The 23,790-nt window shown below is 49.7% G+C and overlaps 4 protein-coding genes across 8 annotated transcripts; 2 read left to right on the forward strand and 2 right to left on the reverse strand.

Annotated features, from left to right (window-relative positions):
* The first annotated feature begins 91 nt into the window (after positions 1 to 91).
* On the forward strand, positions 92 to 10,745 carry LOC143015606 (BTB/POZ domain-containing protein KCTD5-like). Of its 2 annotated transcripts, XM_076169652.1 has the most exons (7): positions 92 to 531; positions 5,322 to 5,430; positions 5,524 to 5,615; positions 5,710 to 5,805; positions 6,006 to 6,110; positions 7,652 to 7,777; positions 8,396 to 10,745. In XM_076169652.1, the coding sequence occupies exons 1-7, from the start codon at positions 310 to 312 to the stop codon at positions 8,423 to 8,425; spliced, it is 780 nt and encodes a 259-aa protein (XP_076025767.1). In that variant the 5' UTR covers positions 92 to 309; the 3' UTR covers positions 8,426 to 10,745. The 2 variants fall into 2 exon arrangements, with proteins under 2 accessions (XP_076025767.1, XP_076025768.1); XM_076169653.1 differs by lacking the exon at positions 6,006 to 6,110 and having other exon boundaries at positions 102 to 531.
* Positions 10,746 to 11,643: 898 nt separating this feature from the next.
* Positions 11,644 to 15,678, forward strand: ube2ib (ubiquitin-conjugating enzyme E2Ib). The gene is made up of 7 exons (XM_076169623.1): positions 11,644 to 11,802; positions 12,761 to 12,839; positions 12,947 to 13,030; positions 13,406 to 13,478; positions 13,948 to 14,057; positions 14,166 to 14,245; positions 14,812 to 15,678. The coding sequence occupies exons 2-7, from the start codon at positions 12,774 to 12,776 to the stop codon at positions 14,873 to 14,875; spliced, it is 477 nt and encodes a 158-aa protein (XP_076025738.1). The 5' UTR covers positions 11,644 to 11,802; positions 12,761 to 12,773; the 3' UTR covers positions 14,876 to 15,678.
* A 125-nt stretch (positions 15,679 to 15,803) lies between these two features.
* On the reverse strand, positions 15,804 to 19,135 carry LOC143015588 (interleukin-21 receptor). 4 transcript variants are annotated; one of them, XM_076169620.1, is made up of 8 exons: positions 19,041 to 19,135; positions 18,139 to 18,287; positions 17,552 to 17,669; positions 17,268 to 17,455; positions 16,964 to 17,139; positions 16,603 to 16,880; positions 16,453 to 16,531; positions 15,804 to 16,380 (listed from the first exon to the last, which is right to left on the reverse strand). In XM_076169620.1, exons 2-8 carry the CDS (start codon positions 18,236 to 18,238, stop codon positions 15,892 to 15,894), a joined length of 1,428 nt encoding a protein of 475 aa, XP_076025735.1. In that variant the 5' UTR covers positions 18,239 to 18,287; positions 19,041 to 19,135; the 3' UTR covers positions 15,804 to 15,891. The 4 variants fall into 4 exon arrangements, with proteins under 4 accessions (XP_076025735.1, XP_076025733.1, XP_076025736.1 ...); XM_076169618.1 differs by having other exon boundaries at positions 17,543 to 17,669; XM_076169621.1 differs by lacking the exon at positions 18,139 to 18,287 and having other exon boundaries at positions 17,543 to 17,669; positions 19,041 to 19,118.
* Positions 19,136 to 19,959: 824 nt separating this feature from the next.
* Positions 19,960 to 23,283, reverse strand: LOC143015587 (tubby protein). Its single transcript, XM_076169617.1, has 12 exons — positions 23,125 to 23,283; positions 22,441 to 22,600; positions 22,144 to 22,359; positions 21,919 to 22,059; positions 21,621 to 21,782; positions 21,374 to 21,531; positions 21,121 to 21,282; positions 20,905 to 21,017; positions 20,709 to 20,823; positions 20,508 to 20,606; positions 20,252 to 20,423; positions 19,960 to 20,159 (listed from the first exon to the last, which is right to left on the reverse strand). The coding sequence occupies exons 1-12, from the start codon at positions 23,164 to 23,166 to the stop codon at positions 20,026 to 20,028; spliced, it is 1,674 nt and encodes a 557-aa protein (XP_076025732.1). The 5' UTR covers positions 23,167 to 23,283; the 3' UTR covers positions 19,960 to 20,025.
* Positions 23,284 to 23,790: the final 507 nt, after the last annotated feature.

A 23,790-nucleotide genomic window follows, 5' to 3' on the forward strand; every position in this document is an offset into this window, starting at 1 on the left:
GAAAGTTGTGATGGAGATGAAGAGAGAGGATCATCATCATCATCATCATCATCGGCGGCCTCATCTGCAGAACAACTGTGTGTGTGTGTGTGTGTGTGTGTGTGTGTGTGTGTGTGTGTGTGTGTGTGTGTGTCGGTAGGAGTGGCCGAGGCTGCTCCCCGCTTTGCATGAGTCGTCGTGCGCTCCAACTTGCAGCCCGAGATCTTTCCTGTGAGCCGAGCAGGCAGAACGACAGACGAGCCGATCCGAGCCGAACAGAACCGAGCCGAGCCGAGCCGAGGGTGGAGGAGAGCAGCCAGAGAGGGAGGCATGGCGGAGAACAGCTCCGACAGCAGCGGTTCCGTTCACCGGAGATCCTTGGCTCAATCTCCGGTGGAGAAGAGCATTTTACCGGGCGCCGGAGCGTCGAAGTGGCTCCGTCTGAACGTCGGGGGGACATACTTCCTCACCACCCGGCAGACGCTGTGCCGGGACCCCAAGTCGTTCCTGTACAGGCTGAGCCAGGCTGACCCCGAGCTCGACTCCGACAAGGTAACGGCTAAGCTAGGCGGGCTAGTTACTCTGCTAGTTTACGGCGCAGGATGTTGGACAAATTCGCCCCAAACTTCTTACTATGTGGCCGCCGCGTTATTCGCCAACTCGCTCCATTAATCATCCATCTTCACATTAAGGCACCGCCTTTGTATTATTATTATATTCACGCTTTTATTGATTTTTCTGCGGGGTAGCTAACCTAGCCTGTTCAGCTAGCTAGATTCCGACAGTCAACCCGTGACATATGAGCCCGCTAGCCTCCGTAACTTAGCGGCGCTTAATTCAATAAGAAGCTTGCCTGCTCTTTGAATTAGTCCATCAATATGTCAGCTCGATCTTGCTTATGGAAACACAAGTTACAGCGTTTAGTTTAAGTGTTATAGAGCATTTATTAAGTTTATAAAAGTCTCCACAGTAGTTTGAAACTTTAACTGTCCGAGGCCATTGTAGCGCGTTACGCTACACGCAGGCTAGCTCGGGAAATTTAAATTTGACTATTGACAAAAACAAAAACTCTATATTTTTTTTATTTATTTAGTATCTCTAAAATATATTTATTTATTTGGGGCGTGTTGTCATGGTTAATATTCTAATTTCATAGCTAATTCTGAGGGGAAAGTGATGAAACATAGAACTGTAAATGTAATGTAGTAATGTGTGTGTGTGTGTGTGTGTGTAATATCAACATCATTCACATTCACACAGTCTTATTAATATGATCAAGCTCTATGCAGTGCTCGTGTGTAGTTTAGTGAATCAGCTTGTGGACATTTAGCCTCCTCATCTCTGAGGTTCTGTAGAATCCGACCCGGTGCCGCCGGTGCTGCTCTCTCATGACAGCGGGCTGAGAGGGGTGAGGGACGGCTGACTACCGTGATGAAGTCATTCATCTCCCTGAATGGCCTCATTGGTCCACAAGCAGGCCCCTCTCTGTTCATCCATCTGCCCTGTGACAGCGTGACAGCAGTGTGTGTGTGTGTGTGTGTGTGTGTGTGTGTGTGTGTGTGTGTGTGTGTGTGTGTGTGTGTGTGTGTGTGTGTCCAGCACCATGTATTAGTGCCTATATGGATCGCTTCTTCACAGCCTCATTACACATTGTTTTGGTCGGCCCCTCACCCCCGCCTGTCTTTATTTGAAGATAAGACCGTGGCTCATCTCATGATTTATGCAAATATCTTAATCTGTCAGTAATCGGCTTGCTTTCCCTGACTTTATCCTCCCATCAGCTCAGCTCATCTCAGCTCCGTGTCTTAATGGACCACACCTCCCTACACTGAGTTAAGACACGAGGCTCAGGGTTAAACTCCACCCTTAAGCTCAAACTGTACATGTGTGTCGTCATGTTTCGGTTGTTTGCTGTGCGTTAAGGAAGCCCGGTAAAGAAGAGGGCTCGCCGCTGAGCTGGGTGTTTGGGCGAAGGCGTTATGTAGTTTCCCGGCCGAGGCAGCGTGCGGTTTCAGTCACGCAGGCTGACGTGCTTCAGCAGGACTCTTGAGGAGAGCTGCATTATTCATGTTGTTGACTGGAGCCTGTGTTGCACGTCGGTGTGGACCAGGGAGAAAGTGGAGGAAGTGCACTCGTACACACACAGCGTACACACACTGCCTCACAGCGCCGCATCTATACGCTTTTATTAGAATAGACAGCGTGCAGCCCCGGTCAGAGTGGGACTCCTCGCTGTCCTGTTCTTCCTCTCACATTCAGACTGGAGCGTTATCAGCCAGCACTGACTAATTCATAGTGCCTGTAGTGTATTTTAGGCATTTGTTCACAAACATTGAGCATGGTTCAGTGATGCACGTCGCTGTGCTGAGTCTCAAGCTACTCAGCCCAAGACCACTTAGGCTCAGATCAGCCGTGTAGCTTTGAGAGCTGCTGCATCAATTTTTCAAACACCCCCATCACAAAGGGGTCTTGTTCCTTTCATATGTCCTTTTCATATTCATATCCATTTGCTGCCTGAAGAAGTTGTGTGTGTGTGTGTGTGTGTGTGTGTGTGTGTGTGTGTGTGTGTGTGTGTGTGTGTGTGTGTGTGTGTGTGTGTGTGTGTGTGTGTGTGTGTGTGTGTGTGTGTGTGTGTGTGTGTGTGTGTGTGTGTGTATAAAGTACAGCCATATTTAATGCTGTGAATGAGGCATTAAACATGGCTGCATGTCATGCCTGTGCACACTGAAGCAAGCAATGTAAATATTTAAAGGTGCTCTCCTCTCCTCTCCTCTCCTCCCCTCTCCCCTCCTCCTGCTCTCCCTTTTTGCTCAACGTGACTCTGACTCTGCTGTGCCGTGGGTAAATCAAACGTGACTCTCTGCCTTATTCACAACAGACAGGAAGCTACAGTTACAATACACACATTTAACTGTGAAGGAGGATACGGCCCTGTGACACACACACACACACACACACACACACCTATGATGGAAGGGACTTCTCTGCACCCTAAAGGTTTCTCTTTAAGCTTCCCTCACCTCCGATTGACATTTCTGCTCTCCCATAGCTTCAGGTGGCAATGATTTCCCGGCTGAGCAGCTTAGCAGCAGACCTACTTAGCCTCCTCTCATCCTGACGGCCCAGCGTCCAGAGGAGCTGCTCACTTACTGCCTCACACACTCCTCCTCTGTCAGAAACCTCCTGGACGTATTCACACACTTCCTCCTGCCTGGTTAAAGTCACACTTGGATGATATTTTGACGTAAAGCAGCCTTGGTGTCGTGTGTGTGTGTGCGTGTGTGTGTGTGTGTGTGTGTGTGTGTGTGTGTGTGTGTGTGTGTGTGTGTGTGTGTGTGTGTGTGTGTGTGTGTGTGTGTGTGTGTGTGTGTGTGTGTGTGTGTGTGTGTGTGTTGAGGAGATGAAGGCAGATGTCACGATGTCATCACTGCTGGTTGCTCCAGTGGGACTCGTGCTCCTACGCTACACGGGTCAGACTTCAGCTCGGCGAAGGAGCTCATCATGTGATTCAAGATCAGCTGAACACCTTGAGGCAGCGATTCCTCAGGGCGCCTGCACTCAGGCTCAGCTCCAGTGAGGGTGGCCTGCTGAGGGACGACTCGGCCTGAGCAAAGTGAAGCAGAGAATCTCCCCAGACCCTCTGTAGCACTGTGAGGCAGACGAGCTGCGGGGTTTTGCTGTATCACAGATTGACTTTCAGCCTTAACGGTGTCAGCACAAAGCTTTATCCAATTTCATTTGCTCAAGGGCTGGGTCACCCTGGTATTTCCTGTGTATTGTGCAGAGCGATTAGAGCGATACAGCAAGAAGTGACGCCCGCCCTGCTAACTACGCCGGCCCGGGGGGGACGATTGTCTGACAAACGCTTTTTAAGGATTGAAGACAAACGTGGCCTCTTGGAGCTCTCAGTGTGAAGAGGAGGAGGAGGAGGAGGAGGAGGTCTGAGGTCTGAGTGCTGCTCCTCCCCCCCCCTACCGTGTTTACACCAACAGACTCCTGACCGGGTCGCCTCTGAGACAAACCTGTCTGTGCTCCTCATTGTTGTGTGTGTGGCTGTCGTTAGGTGAAGAAGTGTTCTTCACTACATGAAGCTGATGAGCTGTGTTAGTATGACTCCACTGTGTGTGTGTGTGTGTGTGTGTGTGTGTGTGTGTTTCACCTCCCCCCCTCTGTTTGTTGCCTCCCCCTCCCTGGGCCCCAGAGACGCGGCCTCTTGTTTGTAATTAAAACACTGTCTCCTTTGTGTCCTCTGGGCCGGCGTCCCTCTCAAGGCCGGGCCCCCATTATCAGCTCTCTGAAACGGGTCGGTCGGGGGCCAGACCGGGCCCCCCCTGCTCCCCCAGCAGAACCCCCAGAAGCTGTCTCACTGTCAGCCCGACGGGGGAGCAGAGAGTGGAGTTAATGGTTTAGTGACAGTTAGTAAGAGCAGCAGCACAGACTGGGCCGCTTTGGAATGAAGTTTCTTTTGGGTTTGTAGAAGTTTGTAGGTCTGAGCTGAGGCCGGGCGGAGCTCTGCTGGGCTCTGATCCCGAGGGGAGGAAGAAGAAGAAGAAGAAGCAGCACAGTAATGAGATGAGCTCAGGCCTCCGTCGGGCTCTGCCGGTGTATTTTAGTCAGTAAAGCAGGTTAATCAGCTGAGAGGGCTCAGAGCTTCATTACTGAAGGGAACGCTCTGGGACTGTCCCTCATTACACAGCAAGGTAATGGCTGCTGGCGCCCAACTCCACCAATCTGTGGACTGATGAAGCAGGGCCATCTGTGGACGCGTGTCACTGGAGTGTGAGGGTGCATGAATGAGGGCTGTGGTGTGTGTGTGTGTGTGTGTGTGTGTGTGGGTGGGTGGTCTGAGCACCGAATTCATGGTGTTTGCACCTGGAAGCCTTAAAGGTTGAACTCTTGTGAGCAGGACGGAGCTGTGATCCTCCTGCTGTCAGACTGAAGACTTTAAGTCTCTGCACACACACACACACACACACACACACACACACCCGGCCAGCAGAGCGTCTCTGTGGAGTCGCTCTGCTGCTCCAAATGGTTTTCTGTTCTGCTCTAATTGTTTCAGCCTCGTCTCCCCACGAGACGGACGCCTTCTAATCACAGCACTTATGATGAAGGGGAATACCCTGAGGCCGGGAGCACGGGATCAGACCCACCGCCCGGGGGATACGGGAGTGATATCCCAGAGCGTGTGTGTGTGTGCGCCCGCCCCTGTATAGATTATTAGCACAGGAGCCGCTCTCATAATTCCGATCCCCTGAGTTGAATTCAGCTCCCGCCTTTTCCCAGAATGCCGTTCTAAGGTGACCCTCTTCTCTCCTCTTCTTCCTCTTCCTCCTCTTCAGGATGAGACCGGAGCGTACCTCATCGACAGAGACCCCACGTACTTTGGCCCGGTGCTCAACTACCTGAGACACGGGAAGCTGGTGCTGAACAGAGACCTGGCAGAGGAAGGTAACGCTCACACACACACCTCACTGTGGCTCAGTCGCCTTCCTGCAGCTCCTTCATGTTTCCTCCTCTGTGCTCCTCTTCCTCACTCCTCAGGCGTGCTGGAAGAAGCCGAGTTCTACAACATCACGTCACTAATAAAGCTCCTCAAAGACAAGATCAGGGAACGCGACTGCAAGACGTCACAGGTGTGTGAAGGCGTCGGCGTGGACGCAGTGCGCCGTCTCCACCGAGCCGCCCTTTGTTTAATTATTGACTCCTCTTCCTCTTCCTCCTGTGCAGGCTCCAGTGAAGCATGTGTACCGGGTGCTGCAGTGCCAGGAGGAGGAGCTGACTCAGATGGTGTCCACCATGTCTGACGGCTGGAAGTTTGAGCAGGTAAAAGCCCCGCCCCCTCCCTCCCCCTCGCCCCACACACAAGTCTTCCTCCGTTCATGTGCTTCAGCCGCCCCGCTCTGACCTTTGACCCCACACTGACCCGCTCAGTGCTCAGTATTGGGACGTGGCACCTTGTTCTCCATGTGTGCACCGGTGTCCTCCGGGCCTCATCTCCTCTGTGCTCTGATTGGTCGTTGCAGCTTGTCAGTATAGGTTACGGCCGAGACCACCAGGCAGAGTTTCTGCTGATTGTGTCAAGGGAGGTGAAGGGGGAGGAGCCTGCTGTGCCGCACAACAGCGGAGAGGTGTGTCCCACAACTTCCTGTCCATGGGCTGGTCACTGCATGGTCCCCCCCCATGTCGTCCACACACACACACACACACACACACACACACACACACACACACACACACACTCATTTGTCTCACACAGACGCAGCTTTTGGTCGTTGCCCCTGTTTTTGTATTTCTCTTTGCGTGTTCGTTTGTTCCGCTCGTTTGTGACTTCTCGCCCGACTCGTAGTCACAGGCGCCAACAACAGGTTTCTGAAGCAGCCGTTTGGGCGTGCCGTGTGTGTGTGTGTGTGTGAAAGGTTGTCCCTCACCTTTGACTAATCTGCTCACACACACACACACACACACACACACACACACACGTGTTGGGTGCAGGGGGGAAACACTCCTTATGCAAACGCAGAGACGGACGAGCTGAGCTGCTCTTGCAGACTCTGCAGGTTTGCGTGATAAACAACCCGAGTCTCACACACGAGTCTGAGTGTTTGGTGTCGGCGGCGGTGAGACGAGTCGGTCGAGTCGCCGCTCGTCTCACCGCCGGCTGTTATTCTGCTGCGTGGCCGCATCACGTGACCGAGAACGCTTTAACAAACAACAAGGCTGTGGCAGAGGAGGCTAATGAGGCGCTGCGTGTCTGAACATGCACACCTGGGCTCACACACACACACACACACACACACACACACACACACACACACACACACACACACACACACACACACACACACACACACACACACACACACACACACACACACACACACACACACACACACACTCACACTCACACTCAGAGGGAAAAGCAGTCATTCTTCTGGCGGAGGAACGGCTCTGTTTTTCTCTGTGTGTGTGTGTGTGTGTGTGTGTGTGTGGTCCATCCTGCCTGCCGTTGTCTTTGGATTTTACTCCTGATTTCAAACCAAAACAGCGTCGGAGTGAAGCTGGCAGGACAGAGTCAGTAATGATTGATTGAGTATTGATCTCATTGATCTGTAGAAAGCCCCGCCCCCCCCTCGCCCCCCCCGCTCTAAAAGGCCTCCGGCTGCTTCGTCGTAACATAACCTCCTCCATTCACTGAGGACGTCCCTCCTGTCCACCTGGCTCCTCCGTGGTGTCCCTCCTTGTCCCTGCATGTCCTCCCCTCCCCTCTCTGGTTGTGTCTCTGTGGACGTGTCCTCCCTTTCTGTCCCGTCTGTCCTCCGGCTTCTCTCTGTGCTGAGTCTTCTTATGTTTCCTCCCTCTTCAGTTTGGGTTTGGCTCATCTGCAGCTCCACACACTCAGCTGCATTATACTGTCCCATTCAGACCCCTGGTGTGTGTGTGTGTATGTGTGTGTGGACACGACATACACACCGTGGGTCAATGTAATGCAGTGACCATTTGGTTGTAAAGGGGCGGAGCCTGCAGACGCTGTGCACTTTAAGCTTTGCCTTCACCGCTTCATGAAACCTCCTGCTGCTCCATCTGAGACGCCAGAGCAACCCAGAGCTCACTTTGTCTCTCTCTCCCTCTCTCTCTGTGTGTGTGTGTGTGTGCGTGTGTGTGTGCGTAGCTGGTCAGCATCGGCTCATCTTACAACTACGGAAACGAGGACCAAGCCGAGTTCCTGTGCGTCGTCTCCAAGGAGCTGCACAACCAATCGTACGGGACGAACAGTGAGCCCAGTGAGAAGGCAAAGGTGAGCCTGTGTGTGTGTGTGTGTGTGTGTGTGTGTGTGTGTGTGTGTGTGTGTGTGTGTGTGTGTGTGTGTGTGTGTGTGTGTGTGTGTGTGTGTGTGTGTGTGTGTGTGTGTGTGTGTGTGTGTGTGTGTGTGTGTGTGTGTGTGTGTGTGTGTGTGTGTGTGTGTGTGTGTGTGTGTGTGTGTGTGTGTGTGTGTGTGTGTGTGTAAACATAAGTGAATGTTTGTTCTGTGCTGCTGGATGTTTTCAAATGCAGCACTGGTTTACTGGCGAGGACAAACACACACACACAGAGTTTAGTTTAGTTGGGTGTGTTGTGTACAAAAATGAGGACAAAGTGATGAAGACTCCGGCATGAAGAGAGCAGCTGCTGCATGTTTACAGAGACCTGACAGCATGAAGCTCGTCTTAAAGGATTTATGTCAGATTTGACCCAAAATGTGAAATGGTGATGCTTTAATCCCACGACCAGGTCAGGGTGAGAGTGTGTGTGTGTGTGTGTGTGGATTAGCTGAGCTGAGGGGCCCACAATCACACACACACACACACACACACACACACAGGAATTCAAACTCATCTGCTCACCCTGTCTTCTCCTTCTTCTTCTTCTCTTGTAGATTCTGCAGGAGAGAGGCTCCCGCATGTGAAGAGGACTCAGTATTATGAGGCTCCAGGTGTTACCATGCCAACATATCATCTTTGTGGAGGAACATGTGGCACAGTTGAGATTAGAGGGGGGGCGGGGGGGCATTTCTCCTGTGTTTCCCTCAGTTTGTTTTCATGTCCTGGTGTAAATAAGCGTGTTTACTGACGATCTGTGCCTGTACGTTTAAACTGGACTGTTTCTTCTTCTTTATTATTATTTAGTTTTAATTAGCGGCAAGATTTCTTTTTCCTCTTCTAAAGTCATGAGTTCTAACCTGCAGATGTTTGACGCTCCTCTGGGTTGTGGCCGTCATCATGTTGGGCCAACGAGTCACTCAGGGTGTGTGTGTGTGTGTGTGTGTGTGTGTGTGTGAGGGAGAACAAGAGGCTCCACGTCTCAACCATCACTCACAACAAGGGAAGTCTGTGTTTTTATGATGCGATTAATGAGAAACACAGCTCGAAAAAGATCTTTCCCAAAGATTTGAAAGCTGTGAGTTGATTGGGCCCAGAGTGATCCGATGTGACTGAGCTCCATGCTGGAGTTCAGTCAGACGTGGACTTCCTCCCTCACCTGCACCCTCCAGCCTCTGAGCAGGAGCGTCTGCTGTCAGGAGCGTTTAGAGGGTGGGAAGCGTTTTTGGGGGTCTGGATCAGTTTGAAGGCCGCGGTGAAGGAAGTTCTGTTCATATCCATAAGAGTTTCTGTTCTGGTTTGTAAATAATCCAAGTCCAATATTAATATTTAACTCTTTACAAAGAAACTGCACGTTTTGTACACTGTATAGAAACACAGCTTCTGTCTGAAGCTGCTTATACTGGATCCATTAAAGCTAGAAAGGTCTTGACAATGTTACCATCTCTCTTTGCATCGTTTGTACAGGACTGTAGAGAGGTGAGGCGCCCGGCCCGTCTTCTCATATCCAATAACAAAGCTACCAAGATGACTGTTACATTTAAAACCAACCTGTTCTCTTCTCCCTGCAGTGTGATGCAGTTAGGCTCCTCTAAGCGTCCAGTGTAGGTTTGCTACAGGGCAGCGTCTCTGTGCTACACACTGTGCTACACACTGTGCTACACACTGTGCTACACACTGTGCTACACACTGTGCTACACACTGTGCTACACACTGTGCTACACACTGTGCTACACACTGCTTTCAGCCTGTGATGTAAATAGGTTTTTTTTATAGCCACTTGTTTCAGGTTTGTGGTGTGTTTTGATAGGTTGGATGTTTTAATCACCAGTAATAAGTTAGTGTTGCCTTTTTCCCCCCCCGATGACCAAAATCCAATGTCTTATGTGTGTGACTGCTCCACATGTTGGTGTCAGGGATGAGTGATGTCGTTCTTACTGCTGGCTCACTTTGTACATACACACACGACACACAAACCTCCATTTACATTTACTCACTTGTTCACACACACACACACACCTGACAAAAAAAACACAATTTTATATTGTCGGGTGTAAAAGTGTGAATGCATGTTTTTGATATGTACACATATGTATACACACACACACACACACACACACATAAGGGCTTTCAAAGTGCAACATTTGAGATCTGCAAAGAGGTTTAATCAATGTGGACTGGATTCTCCTGCCAGAGCTAGGCTGTGTTTACATTTGCTATAGTATTCTGAAGCCTTCCAGTTCCTTACTGTCTTGCACTCCCTGTATACTGTATATATCTATATGAACATATGTCTGGTTAGTTTGACTGCCCCTCTCCAGTCCACACACACCTTCTCCCAGCCTATGCTCCAGCGTTGCAGACAATCTCCCCCCCTCTGAATTCAGTGATGCTCTGTTTTACCGTGAGCTCTAAGGAGGCTCGGAGGGAAACTTGACTTTGAGTCTTTTGAGCCTTGTTGCATTGAGATTTAAAGTGTTCTTTGTTTGGTTAGCTTCAGTTTGAGTTTTTTGTAACGTTTGGTAAACAGTTTAACTCCATTTCAACGCCTGGTTACCTTTGAAGATGCCCCTCACACAGTTTGGCATTGATAATCATTTCACGTGACAGACAAACTTATTAAATCTGTAGCCTAATACTTGTAAGTGCCCAGTTTGTTTAGCATTCAGTTCACCGGCCACACACCACTGTAATGCATGGAGGAAGATGATCACACTTTACCAGAGGGACAAATGTGTCATCTTTCCTCAATCTAATTATGTTAATGAATAAGGTTCTCATATCACTTCATTGGTCACTTCTATATGATCTTATGCAATATTTAAAGTGTACAAACTATGTATGAGTTTAAGGAGATAGATCTATATGGTCTTGTATAAGGTAACCCCAATAAAATGTTGTCATTCATATCTTTGCATGTTCGTTATTGCTCACTTGTGATGCTTAATGCATTCACTTTGTTTAAGTTGTAGAAACATAGGAATGTTTTCTTCTTTTACATGTTCAGTCGGCAAAACTATTACAAATACAAAGGCACACGACACCTGCTTAAATAATGGGACCTGCGATTAGGGCAATTTATCGGTATTCTAGGTAAATAGCGCCCTCCTGTGGCATTGAAATATTTCCAGTGACATAGTTGTCCAAAGGAATTGCCTGTTAAAATGTAGAGGCTATATTTGGTTTATTTATTCAAATACTGTAAAACAATGTTATACATTTATTTATCAAGACTACAAATGTCATACGATGTAATATAAATGCTGTTTTAACGGTGTATTCGATCATTCTATGTGAAAAGTGGTCCTTTAGGCCATTGGTCTGTAGGCCGGACCAAGATGATATATAAGTAAAGATGGAGCCGTCCTCATCCACTGCCTGGAATGGGATACCACGCGCCTGCGCACGGTTGAAATTAGATAGGAAACTGTAAAGTAATGTAAAGCTACTAACAATATGACGCGTAGCAGTGTGATCGTAATAAACACCACTAAGCATTTAAGTACTTTGTCAGAATTAGATTTTTTTCACTTTTTATCTAGGTAAAACAGAAAAAATGTCGTAGTGCGCAAAAGCAACGTACAACTGTAAGACGAAGATGATACTCCAACAACTCAAAGACGCTTAAAATGCACGGAGCGCCGGCAATAGAGATTATTTTGGCCAAGTACAATGTTGAGTATTACGCATATAACAAGTTAAAATTATGGAGAATATTTAGAAACAGGTTAACACTTAAAACCACTGACCGTGAAAACATAAACACAGCGTGTGGCGGACAAAAGCGTATTTGAGCAGAAACGGAAGTACGTGACGGGTAACTGTTTGTTTCGCTGTGTGAGTGTCTGGCTTGACTCGCAACGCTTCGCTTTTTCAGGAGGGAAACTTTACAAGGTTTAACCCGATCTGAGCACGATTAATTCATCTGGCCTGATCAACACACACACCGCAGACACACAGAAAGGTAAGAGCGCACACACTCCGTTCCACACCGCCATCTGCTCCGCGTAGACACATATTTGATTCGCTTGAGTTTGCGCCATTTTCGCTAGTTTGGCAATGCATAAATGTGCGCCTCTCACCGCTGCCGTTCTTTGTCCCGGCTCTTTAACGGGTTAAGATCTGGATGATTCCTTATTTATACTTCACATATCTACATACATATGGATTTAACCTTTAAATGGAGGCATCGCTGGCATCTGCCGCGCCAGAGTCTGGTCCGGATGAAGCATTAGCGCATCTTTGTGCCGCATCGGGCCGTGTCAGCGCCTGATGGGCTGGAGCGCGAGCGATTCTGCCGCACACGAGCTAGCAGCTAACCGGCTAGCCCGCTAACTCCACTTAGCCCCCGTTAGCTGGCGGACAAATGTGCAGCCGGCAAGTTTCCGCCGTGTCCAGTGCTCATCAAAGTCACACGGCGCTACTCTGTTTGCGCCGCTTCTCTCGTAGTTTAGGCGGAAAGTCGCAAAGTGGAGAGCGTGAGGAGCTTTAAAGGTCTACTCTACCAGCTAACTTTGCTAACATGAACCACAATAACCGAGACTGTGAAGTTATTTACTGAGTGAGAGTGGAGGTCTGAAGGATGCTGTGAAGGTTCTGGAGGTTCTGGGGACAGTAGAGTGTCAGAGATGTCCAGAGTGTCAGAGATGTCCCTGCTGCCTGCGTGTTGTTTATGTCGCTGTCATGAGTCCAGAGCTCTGTGATGGTTGCACTGCTTCATGATCCTGGTTTGTTTTGGGCTGATGTCAGTTGTTTTGTATGGAGATCTGAGGATCAGACCCCCTCAGTGTGTGTGTGTGTGTGTGTGTGTGTGTGTGTGTGTGTGTGTGTGTGTGTGTGTGTGTGTGTGTGTGTGTGTGTGTGTGTGTGCACTGCTCTGCTATTACACCATCTGACCTTTGACCTCTCCTGTGTCCCTGCAGGAGTCCAAACATCATGTCTGGTATCGCATTGAGCCGGCTTGCTCAGGAGCGCAAGGCCTGGCGGAAGGACCATCCCTTTGTGAGGACGCCGCTCTGCACACACACACACACACACACCCCCACACTTCAGCTCAGAGGAGAAGAAACTCAACATGAAGTCTAAACTCTCTGCTTTGGTTTTCACAGGGATTTGTTGCCGTGCCAACAAAAAATCCAGATGGAACCCTGAATCTCATGAACTGGGAATGTGCCATTCCTGGAAAGAAGGGGGTGAGGAAGTGTGTGTGTGTGTGTGTGTGTGTGTGTGTGTGTGTGTGTGTGTGTGTGTGTGTGTGTGTGTGTGTGTGTGTGTGTGTGTGTGTGTGTGTGTGTGTGTGTGTGTGTGTGTGTGTGTGTGTGTGTGTGTGTGTGTGTGTGTGTGTGTGTGTGTGTGTGTGTGGTCGTATACAGTAACAATTGATTACGGCAGGGAGTCCAAATCTCAGGTGTGAACATAATGAGTCATACTTTAATGAGTCATAGTTGACTTGCTAAGTTATCTTGTAATCAGACATCAATCATTCATGACGCACCGTTAGTTTGATAGAGTTCATGAAAGTTCATTGAAGTTGAAGCTAACCTGTTGTTGTTGTTGTTTCCCCTCAGACTCCGTGGGAAGGAGGCCTGTTCAAGCTCCGCATGTTGTTCAAGGACGACTACCCCTCCTCCCCGCCCAAATGTGAGTGTGTGTGTGTGTCTGTCTGTGTGTGTGTGTGTGTCTGTCTGTGTGTGTGTGTGTGTGTGTGTGTGTGTGTGTGTGTGTGTGTGTGTGTGTGTGTGTGTGTGTGTGTGTGTGTGTGTGTGTGTGTGTCTCTCTCTCTATAAACTCATATTTCTGCTCTAACATGAGTGGGGGGTTAAGGTGAATAAACCCGACCGGAGCAGCAGACCAGGGTTCAGGTCTCATAGTAGTCGTGTCTCATGTTGACCAGCAGGGGTCAGACCTTTGACAGACAGTTCCTAATGTGACCTTTAGTACTGCAGAGTCAGCAGTAATAACATGTGGCCCCTACACAAACTGAGTACATTCATCAGTGTGTAAGAGTTAAGTCACTATGTTAATGCTTAGTGTGTGTGTGTGTCTCATGTCAATGTGACGTGTGTGTGTGACAGGACTGGAGCTCTTTACATGTCTGTGTGTCTTGCAGGTAAATTTGAGCCTCCGCTCTTCCATCCAAACGTGTATCCATCAGGCACCGTCTGCCTGAGTATTCTAGAGGAGGACAAGGACTGGAGACCGGCCATCACAATAAAGCAGGTGAGGACCTTCAGCAGCAGCTCACACACTCCACTTCACACACAATAACACAACACACTCGTCTGAAGCTTCAGTCAGTGACTCACATCTGCTTCTCTTCCCTCTCAGATCTTATTAGGTATCCAGGAACTCCTAAACGAGCCAAATATCCAGGATCCAGCCCAAGCAGAGGCTTACACGATCTACTGGTAAGAGAGACACACACGCGCACACACACACACACACACACACACACAGCTGGAGCAGGAAGTGTGTTAGTGTGAAGCTCCTCCTGTGTCTAAAGTTTACACTCAACACACTGATGGCTCAACATTTAACCCTTGTGTGTCTGAGTCGATTTAGTTTGCGCTCACTTCTCTGCGGTGCCGCGGGGTTTGTCGCCCTCTGGCGGCAGCAGGTGGTAAAGGCTCCCTAAAGTGAACAACCTGAGACACAATATGAAGCCTAAACACACTTTTACACACGTTTGACTGAAGAATCTAAACAGGGATGAAGACTCTGAAGATGTTTCAGATGTCTGATTAATGATCTGTTGATCAATGATCTGTGTGTGTGTGTGTGTGTGTGTGTGTGTGTGTGTGTGTGTGTGTGTGTGTGTGTGTGTGTGTGTGTGTGTGTGTGTGTGTGTGTGTGTGTGTGTGTGTGTGTGTGTGTGTGTGTGTGTGTGTGTGTGTGTGTGTGTGTGTGTGTGTGTGTGTGTGTGTGTGATGAAGGTGAACCTGACCGTGTGTTGATCTTTTGCTTCCCTTTGCAGCCAAAACAGAGTAGAATATGAAAAAAGAGTTCGAGCACAAGCCAAAAAGTTCTCCCCCTCGTAAGGGCGAAGACCCCGGCGGCGGCAGAAGAAGGAGACCGGCTCAAACAAGCATCAGCTCCCCGTTGGCTCGCTCTCTCTCTCGCTCTCTCTCTCGCTCTCTCTCTCAATGAATGTGCTCCTCTCACATCTGGACTCGCTTAAAGACTTCTATTTAAACTCCACACACATTCTGTGCCATCCGCTCTCCTGACCTGTCGTTTGGTTTCTTAATTTGCCGGTGGGCTCATAATGCTGGGAGGGAGGGGGGGAGGGGGGACTCGGGTGTCCCGGGGCTCCGCGGTGCTCCGGCGCTCCGCTCATGTCAGTTTAACCAGTAAGCGTCTCACGCAGCAGGGGCGAGGGGGGAACGCAGCTCGGTACCAGTCTCATCTCCACGCAGGCTTATCGTCGTCAAAGAAGAAATGCTCTTTGTTTTGTTTCTTCTGCTCTCACAGGGTCTATATTCCTTTTTACTTTCCCTCTCTTTTACGTTTCCATGGATTCCTTGTACAATTAGCTTCTTTCATTGTCAGTATTTCACACTGCTGTATAATGAATGGCACTTTTATACTGTTGTATCTCACTAGTGTCTCTAGGTGGCTCTGTCTAATTCCCTTTGGCAGGTTTTCTATTCAGCATGCTGTAATATACGATAGAATCTGCTGCCTCGGCTGTCTGTTTGTTATCCAGAGTGTTTGCTAAGAAACAAATAAGCGGCCACATTGACGCAGGCAGGTAGGCTTTCTTCTGTATCAGACTTTAAGTTTATATGGTGCTTTGTTCATGTATGTGTTGGAGTAAATAAATCTGTTTCTACAAAACCTGCATCAGCTTCACTCTGTGATTGAACACAGACAGGAAACAAACGACTTCAGGCAGACGTGAAGCTTAAATTACATCATAACATCCAAATGCAGCGAGAACTTTCTGTTTAGCTTAGCGACACGAGAAACATTTTCCAAGCGTGTGTCTCTTCATCAATCTGCTGAAACAGGGACCTCAGTGTGGACCTGAACAGTTAGACTTGATGATCTGGTGCTACATGTCCTCCTGCTCCTCTGGTGCTTGGTTCTGATAGTCCCTGCTGGCCGCCGCTCTCTCCTGCTGCTGTGCCGCGGCCGTGTGGCACCTGTGGAAGGCGTTCAGGGTGCAGTACTCGTTGTTGTACCAGGGGGCGTCTTTCTCAAAGGAGCAGTTGTTGCTGATCCAGCACCCTGAGTCTCCTGCAGGGCTCCCAGAGGGGCCGGAGCCGGAGCCCGGATCTGAGCAGGCGGCGTACGGGAGCCCCGGCAGAGACGGCGTGCTGGAGGACGGCTCAGACGGGTCGGAGGGGTGAGACAGGTCTGACATGTTGCTGTACAGGCTGCCCTTCATCACGACGTAGTGATGCTGGTGCGGCGACTCCTCTTCCTCTTCTTCCTCATGCACCTGCTCACATTTGGTCAGGGCGTGGATCTGGAGACTCTCCTCCACCTCCTCTTCCTCCGCCGGCTCGTCCGCTCTCTTCCCCGGCGTCACCACCCACCTCTGAAACCACAGCAGAGTCATGAGCGGCTCTGATCACGCACACACGGGACCGGAAGGAGAAGCTCACTGTACCTGGAAGTCCCCTTGGTGGTCGCTGTAGAGGCTCTGGAAGTACGGAGCCGGCGTCGGGATGAAGGCGCCGCTCTTCCACCTGAACAGAGTCAAGGTTAGAGTCTGGAGATGATGCAGAGGAGGAAGACGAAGGTGATGAAAGGATCTTACCCCTTAAGAGGACAAAAGCACAGGAAGAGGAAGAGCAGCACCAACACACACAAGGGGGTGACCACTCTCACGTCTAGGCCAGAGACAGACGGCGTGTCTCCTGAGTCTGTCCTCCGTCTCTCCGTCCTCCAGTGGACCTGAGGGGACCAGCGGCTCCACTGGCCCCTGTAGTAGACCTGATTGGGGCTGGAGCGCACGACCACCACGTAGTCTGCGTCTGCCACAAAGTGAGCCGCAGAGACGGAGAGGTTCCTGTCGTCTGTGCTGACTGAAGTCACCTGGAGAAGAAGAGGAAGAGGAGCAGAGTGGAGCTCAGGTTGGTCTCATTCATCCCGAACATATTCCTCTCTTATTGTCTTACCTTCCTCTGGCCTTCCTCCTCTTCCTCCCCCTCTCCCCTCTGGTAGTAGAGCAGCTGGTACATGAGGAAGTCCACCTTGTTGTAGAAAGGAAGATGTTCCTCATAGCCGCTCTGCCAGCTGAAGACGTACGGGCTGGAGTTGTGCACGGTGAGACAGCAGGGCGGCTTAGGCTGAACTGAGAGGAGAGAACAGATCAGCCTCAGCCTCAGCACGCTAAAGGAAACGTGTGTGTGTGTGTGTGTGTTTGTGTGTGTGTGTGTGTGTGTGTGTGTCTCTCTCTCTCTCTCTCTCTCTCTCTCTCACTCTGGGTCACCAGCTCAAACTCTCCCTCCAGCAGCCTGCAGGGTTCACCCTCTGAGTGACAGAGCCAGATCTCAAACACGTCTGTGTCCACGAAGATCTCCTCCTCCTCCACGTCCTGGTTTACGTCAAAGGAGCAGGAGTAATGGCCGCCGGTGTGTGACATCATACACACGTACTCATCATCTCGTCTGAGGAGAGAAGAAGCACAGATGAGTCCAGACGCCTCCTCAGTGCAGCTTCACCTGTCTGTCTGTATGAAGTGGAGCCTGTCTCACTCTGCCCACTTGAAGCTCAGCCAGTAGGAGGTGCTGTTGTGCGTTGAGTTGTGTGGCGGCTCGAGGCTCAGAGAGCAGCTGATGGTCGACACGTAGTCGTTGACACAGTGGAGATCGTGGACCACAGCTGGAAAGACAAAGCAGAGGCAGCAGACAGGTTCACAGCTGGGTGAGACACTTTGAGACGTCCTGACTTCCAGGTTAGTTCAAACCTATCATCTTAAATCCATCAGATACAGATGAACCCGGAGGATCGGCCTGTGACCTCACACACACATCACCTGACCTTCATCACATCGGCCCACAGAGACGTCAGCCTGATTGATCCAAGCCTCGCTTTGTGAATCTAACAACAGAGTTCTGATTTAATTCTCACGATGTTACTCTGTGATTTAAACACTTTACATTCAGGCTCATCTTTACATTCAGGCTCATCTTTACATTCAGGCTCATCTTTACATTCAGGCTCATCTTTACATTCAGGCTCATGATAAATAAATGTAATCTTAATCTTAGCCTTTACATTTATAAAGCATCGACACACACTTTCTCTCTTTCTCTCTTTCCTGATATCTGTTGTAAACGTCCAAAGTAACCTGTGATGGCAGAGTTTCCACTCAGCGAGCCGGTGGTGCTGCTGGATACCAGGAGCAGGAGGACGATCAGCATCAGCTGGGGCGCAGAACTGGGATCCATCGCACATCACGGACGCCACACACATGCACACACACGCTGCTGCTGGTTACTGGCGGTTGTGGGTAAGAAATCTTTTTTATATGATCAGAAGGGGGAGGGGAGTCATCTCACTCTGACCTCATCACTCACACGTTATTGGTGTGTGTGTGTGTGTGTAAAAGCCGGGAGGGTGGATTAGACTGTGTTAACATGTCAAGTCAAGTTTCTTTGTTTAGCCCAGTTAAACACACAAATGTCTCAAAGAGCTTTACCTGTCCCACATCATCAGGAACATTGCTGACTCAGCCCAGAGCTCTGATGAAGACGCTGAGTGTGTGACTGAGTGTGTGACTGAGCTCTGAGCTTTGATCCATCTAGTCTTAAAAAGTTCATTTAGGAGGTAAACACTCAAAAAGTCTGGATGTGTGTTTGCTGCGTGTGTTTGTGTTTGTGTCCGAGCTGCAGTTACATGTTGACGTGTTGAGCAGGCATGTAGGCGTGTTGCTGTTGAGCAACACGCAGCAGAGAGTCGGCCAAAGTTAGTTAGTTAGTAAAGAGAATCTGATTACAGCTCTGACAGATTGGACCTTTTGCTCTGAGGAAATCGACAAACTATCATGCACAAGGTCATTACAGGTCATCAGTTAGAGTTCTCAGTCTTGAAGTCAGATATCAAGCAGCAGCCTGACACTCAAACAGGAAGCGTGAGCGTCGAAGTGCCTCAGTTTAACTCGGCTGACAGCTCTGAGCTCTTATTAATATCTACACACCTATGAACGTTTGGCTTCACCACCGAGAGTGACACACTTATTTTGGTTCTTACCGCCTGAGAGCATCACGGCGGCGGCGTGATAGCGTGGACGTGTGAGTCGCCGGTGTTCTGACCCGCTGCTGATGGAAACATTGCTTGTCTTTGTATTGCGCAAGAAGAGAAAGTGTGCGGTTCTTATCTGTGTCTCCCCCTGGCTGCACGCTTCTTTCCTCTGGTTGAACGATGCGATAACCAAGCGCCTCAATCTCTCAGATAAAGACGCTGAGCTGACGCCCTGTGAACGCTTTCACTAAAAGAACCAAGCACTTGCAGACCCTCATCATAACCAGCTCATGTTTATTTAGTTGCTTGATTACTTATTGCACTCTAACAGTCCTCACCTGTCAATGTAGAAAAAGATCTCCCAGCATCAGATCAACATGTTTGATACACAGAGCTGTGATACAGAACATGCAGCATGGCATTATGGGTAATGAGAGCTTCTGTTTAGTTTAGAGTTCAGATCTGCTGCTGTGGAGTTAAAACATTACGTCCACCTGAAGAGGATAAAAGACTCAAACCTTAACAAAGAACCAATAACAAAGTCAAATAAATATAAAGATAAATAAACAAACTGAGGCTCTAAACAGGGAAATGTCTGATTAGAATTCAGATCATCAGCAGAATGGATTTACCTTCAGTATGCAGATGAGCAGCTGGCCGACTGAATAGTTTGTGTCTGGATACAAAGAGGCAGATGTGTTATTGCTCATTAGTGATTGAACTCTTCTTCTCCTGCTGCTTATAGACGCCAGACAGACTTTCACCCACAAACTGAAGGAAATCTGAGTCAGTTCATGCTGTGTGTGTGTGTGTGTGTGTGTGTGTGTGTGTGTGTGTGTGTGTGTGTGTGTGTGTTTATGTTTTGTCTTTGCTGAGACGTTTCCAAAAGGTTGGAGAGCCGCTCAGGGACGGACTTGATGGTCTTGGATCTGCTCAGATTTATTGCCAGTGTGTGAGACTTGATTATTCGTTGAGGTGGAGGCGTCTTCCTGCGTCACTCACAGGCCAGTTTACCGTCGAAGGAGGAGAGCGTGATGGCGAAGGCTTGCAGGGCGCACAGGGGGAAGGAGTAATCCATGGAGAAGACGTCCTCCGCCACACGGCCAAACTGCATCACGATGTAGTCCTCTAGATCAGAGACCAGCAGGGACACAGAGAGACAGGGAGACAGTTAGACACGTAGAGACAAGGCGGCCATTTCCTGGTTGGTGGCGTCTTACCGTTGTCGGGGTGGATGATCTGGAAGTTCTTGACCGACGCCTGGGTGACGCGTCCGTGGAAGTTGAGGACGTAGGACTGCGTCTGCTCGTTCCAGCAGGGCGACTTGTTGGCCAGCGTCACCAGGTTCTCTGTGTTGCCATTGGCGTGGCGAACCAGTAGAGTCTCGATGTCCTAAAAAGGGCGGGAAGGTGACGAGAAGGTCACAGCACCGTCACAGGCTTTATAACAGGAAGGGGCGGGGCTTTGTTCACTTACGCTTTTCGGACGGATGCACACCCTCTCGTCATTCTGGAACATGCCGGGGATGATCACCGTCATCTTCCTGGGACCTTTGAAGCCCAGAACGTTGGTCTCCTGCAACATGGCGGCCGATTGTGTCACAGGTTGGACATGTTGACGTGTAAAGGGGAAGGTAGCGTGTTGCGTGTTGCGTGTGTTGAGTACGTTTGGACTCACGTAGCAAATGGCTGCCAGCTCTTGCCGCACAGACTCGGACTCTTTGATGAAAGGCTTCTTCTCCGGGTTTTCTCCTCCGTCAAACACTGTGAACCTGGTGCCCAGAACATTGGACCTGAAACAAATGATGTGATGGTCTTGAGTGGGCGTGGCTTATTCTACAGAAGGCCCTGTATCTCTTGATGAAGAGGCGTACCGTAGCTTCCCTATGTAGCTGTTTGTGTCTCTGGACAGCTCTGTGGGGTCGATGGAGATGAGATAGTTGGAGGTTTTGCACTTCTTCCTCTTCCTGCCCGCCATCAGGAAGACCTTGAAACGCACAAATGGAAGAAGAAGAACAAATTGTAGAAACGACAAGGTTCAAACCAAAGTGTGCAGAGAGCTCTGGATGGAGTCCCAGCAGGGTGCCAACCCTCTTGCCGTCCTCCTTCTCCATGTGGAGGTAGTAGGTAGGGTAGATTCCTTTCTCCACGCCTCTGCGGTCCCTGGTCACCCTGCACTGGATGGTGGCGTCCCTTGGAGCCGGGCGCAAGGAGAACTTCTCCAGGTCCTCCACCGAGATCGGAGAGGAGCACTGACAGGGAAAAAGGCCAAAGGTTAAAATGTTGCATCGTCGTGTTGAAGACGGATTTGACTTTGAGACGAGTCGGCGTCAGGTGTCTCACTCTCTCGTTGGAGTCGCTGCCTGAGGATGAATCCTCCCTGTAGTTTGAGTTTAAGGAGGCCAGACTGGGTGTGGTTTTCTCTCCTTTGGTCTTCCTCTGGGGTTTCTCCCTTTGGAGGATCTCATCTTCTGCGCCCTCCTCACTGATTTGGCACCGGGCTGTGGAGGGAACACGTATGATTCTGTTTGTTATCTGCTGTGATTCAAAGTGCTGTTGATCACGTGACGGACCGACACGGCGCACTCACACGTGTCCAGCTTCTTCTTCTTCTTAGGTGTTTGAGGAACTGGTTTCCTGGATGCATCCTCCTCTTCCTCGCTGTCACTTTCTTGGTCTTTGTCTGTTTTAAGGTTTACCGCCTCCACCGCTGAGTCCGTGTGGAGCTCTGACGACTCCTGTACGTGTTTCTCTGTAAAAGAGAAGATGTGTAAGTGCGACTGACTGCTGTTAGAGCTTCATGTGAGCTACATGTGAGCTACATGCGAGCTACATGCGAGCTACATGTGAGCTACATGTGCTGCCGTGTGAAGGAGCTCTGCTGTTACTTTTGGTCTCTTGTTTGTGAGCGTTGCTTTTCCCCGGCGTGTCTTCAGATTCCGTCTCCTTCTCCTTCTTCTTGGTCTTTTTGCCTCTTTTTGTCTTATTGTGGTCCTTCTCTGTCTGTGCTTCGTCATCTTGTTTGAGCTCTGATGAAACAGCGAGTTTGCAGATGATGACTTCATTAAAGGAGATCTAACACACAGATTACATTCTGCTCTTCATGTTCTTACCTTTGTCTTTGTCTTTCTTTGCGTCTTTGTTCTTTGTCCTCTTGGCCTGCGCCTCCTTCTCCATCTCAGGGTCTCTGTCTCTGTCGATGTCCAGGTCCAGGTCCAGGTCCATGGTCTTTGGGGCAGCAGGCATTTCAGGAGACCCCTCTGCTGTGACGCTGCTCTCTCCCAGAGTGATCTCGTCCAGCGGGTTGTCGTGAGCGTGTTCCACTTGATCTCCACGAGACAAAAGCAAACAAAGCTGTCAGTCAGACGGCACCATGTGACGAACCGCTCAGCCTTGGCGTTGGTACTCACCGCTCAGTGAGATGTTGCTCAGCGATTGGCTGATCAGCAGAGGCGTCTGCTCTGAGATGACGGGGTTGTGCTTCCTGCTCTTGGGCCGAGTGTCCTGATTGGCCACCACCATGTGACTGTACGCTCTCTTCTTCTGCTGGTTCTTCATCACAAGTTTACGCTGTGAGACACAAAGAGTCATATGAAGTGAGTGAAGAAGACTTTAGTTATGTGTGTATCTGTGGAGGGTGAGGTAGAGCGACATGGTGCTGCTCTGCCAGAGAAACTACTTTATTACATAACAGATATGAGCCCTTTTCTACGGTCATGACATGCTTTCAAACAGCAGATACACACATCATGCAGACACACACTTCATGCACATAAAGAGCAGAGCCTGTGCTCCTGTAACACTTGTAAACAAAGCAGAGACTAAAGGTGAATAAGAGGAATAAAGCCTCATGAATACTTCCCCTTCCCCTCTACGCTGCAAAGCCTCACAGTACTCAGACCTAAAGCAGCTCACACTCCAGACCAACAGGTGGTTCTGACTGGAGTGTGACCTGATGAGGCTCAGAGCAGCTTCATGTCTTTGGTTGTGGGCCAGATTGAGTCTTTGCTCCACTGCCAGAATGGAACAGAGTGATTGTTATTTATGGCACTGAGCTGCACACACACGCACACACACAGTCTTCACTTGGTTACCTGGTTGTCCAGCTTCTGCTGCCAAATATCAGGATCCTCCATGTCTGAGGCTGAAACAGGAGCTCTGCGTCAATCACACCGCTGTGTCACAACGAGCAGGAGTGTGTGTCCCAACGTGAAGGAGAAGAGGAAGAATGGAGCATGAAAGCGGTGCTCGGAGTGTTTATGTGTGTGTGTGTGTGTGTGTCTGCTCCATCCGCCCGCGTCCACCTGCATGGAGCAGAAGGCAAAGTGGATTAAAGCGGATAATGTTCTTAAAGTGCATCGGTGTGTGTGTGTGTGAGACAGATTGCTTACTGCACACTCGGCCTGGAGAAACAGGAAGATGGTGACCCGCTCCCCATCTTTCACACACACACACACGGACACACACACTCACCCTGTTTAACGATCACACGCGAAAGTCGCAGAAATCCCCACAACCCGGCCCGAGAGCCGCCGAACGGTGCGGATCCTCAACATCACACACACACACGCACGCACGCACAAACACCCCTCAATGCGAATTAACAGGACGCTCCGAGGGGTTTATCACGTTGCCATGGATACGGCCGCGGAGAGAGGAGAAGAGGAAGAAGAGGCGGAAATCACATCAAGCAACAAGTGCGACGCTTTCATCTCAATCTGTCTTATTATAACATTAATATACTCTCTCTCTCTCTCACA

Source organism: Genypterus blacodes, unplaced genomic scaffold (assembly GCF_046128005.1).
Source record: "Genypterus blacodes isolate CSIRO-AG114 ecotype Tasmania unplaced genomic scaffold, CSIRO-AGI_Gbla_v1 ptg000209l_1, whole genome shotgun sequence".
NCBI classification, from domain to species: domain Eukaryota; kingdom Metazoa; phylum Chordata; class Actinopteri; order Ophidiiformes; family Ophidiidae; genus Genypterus; species Genypterus blacodes.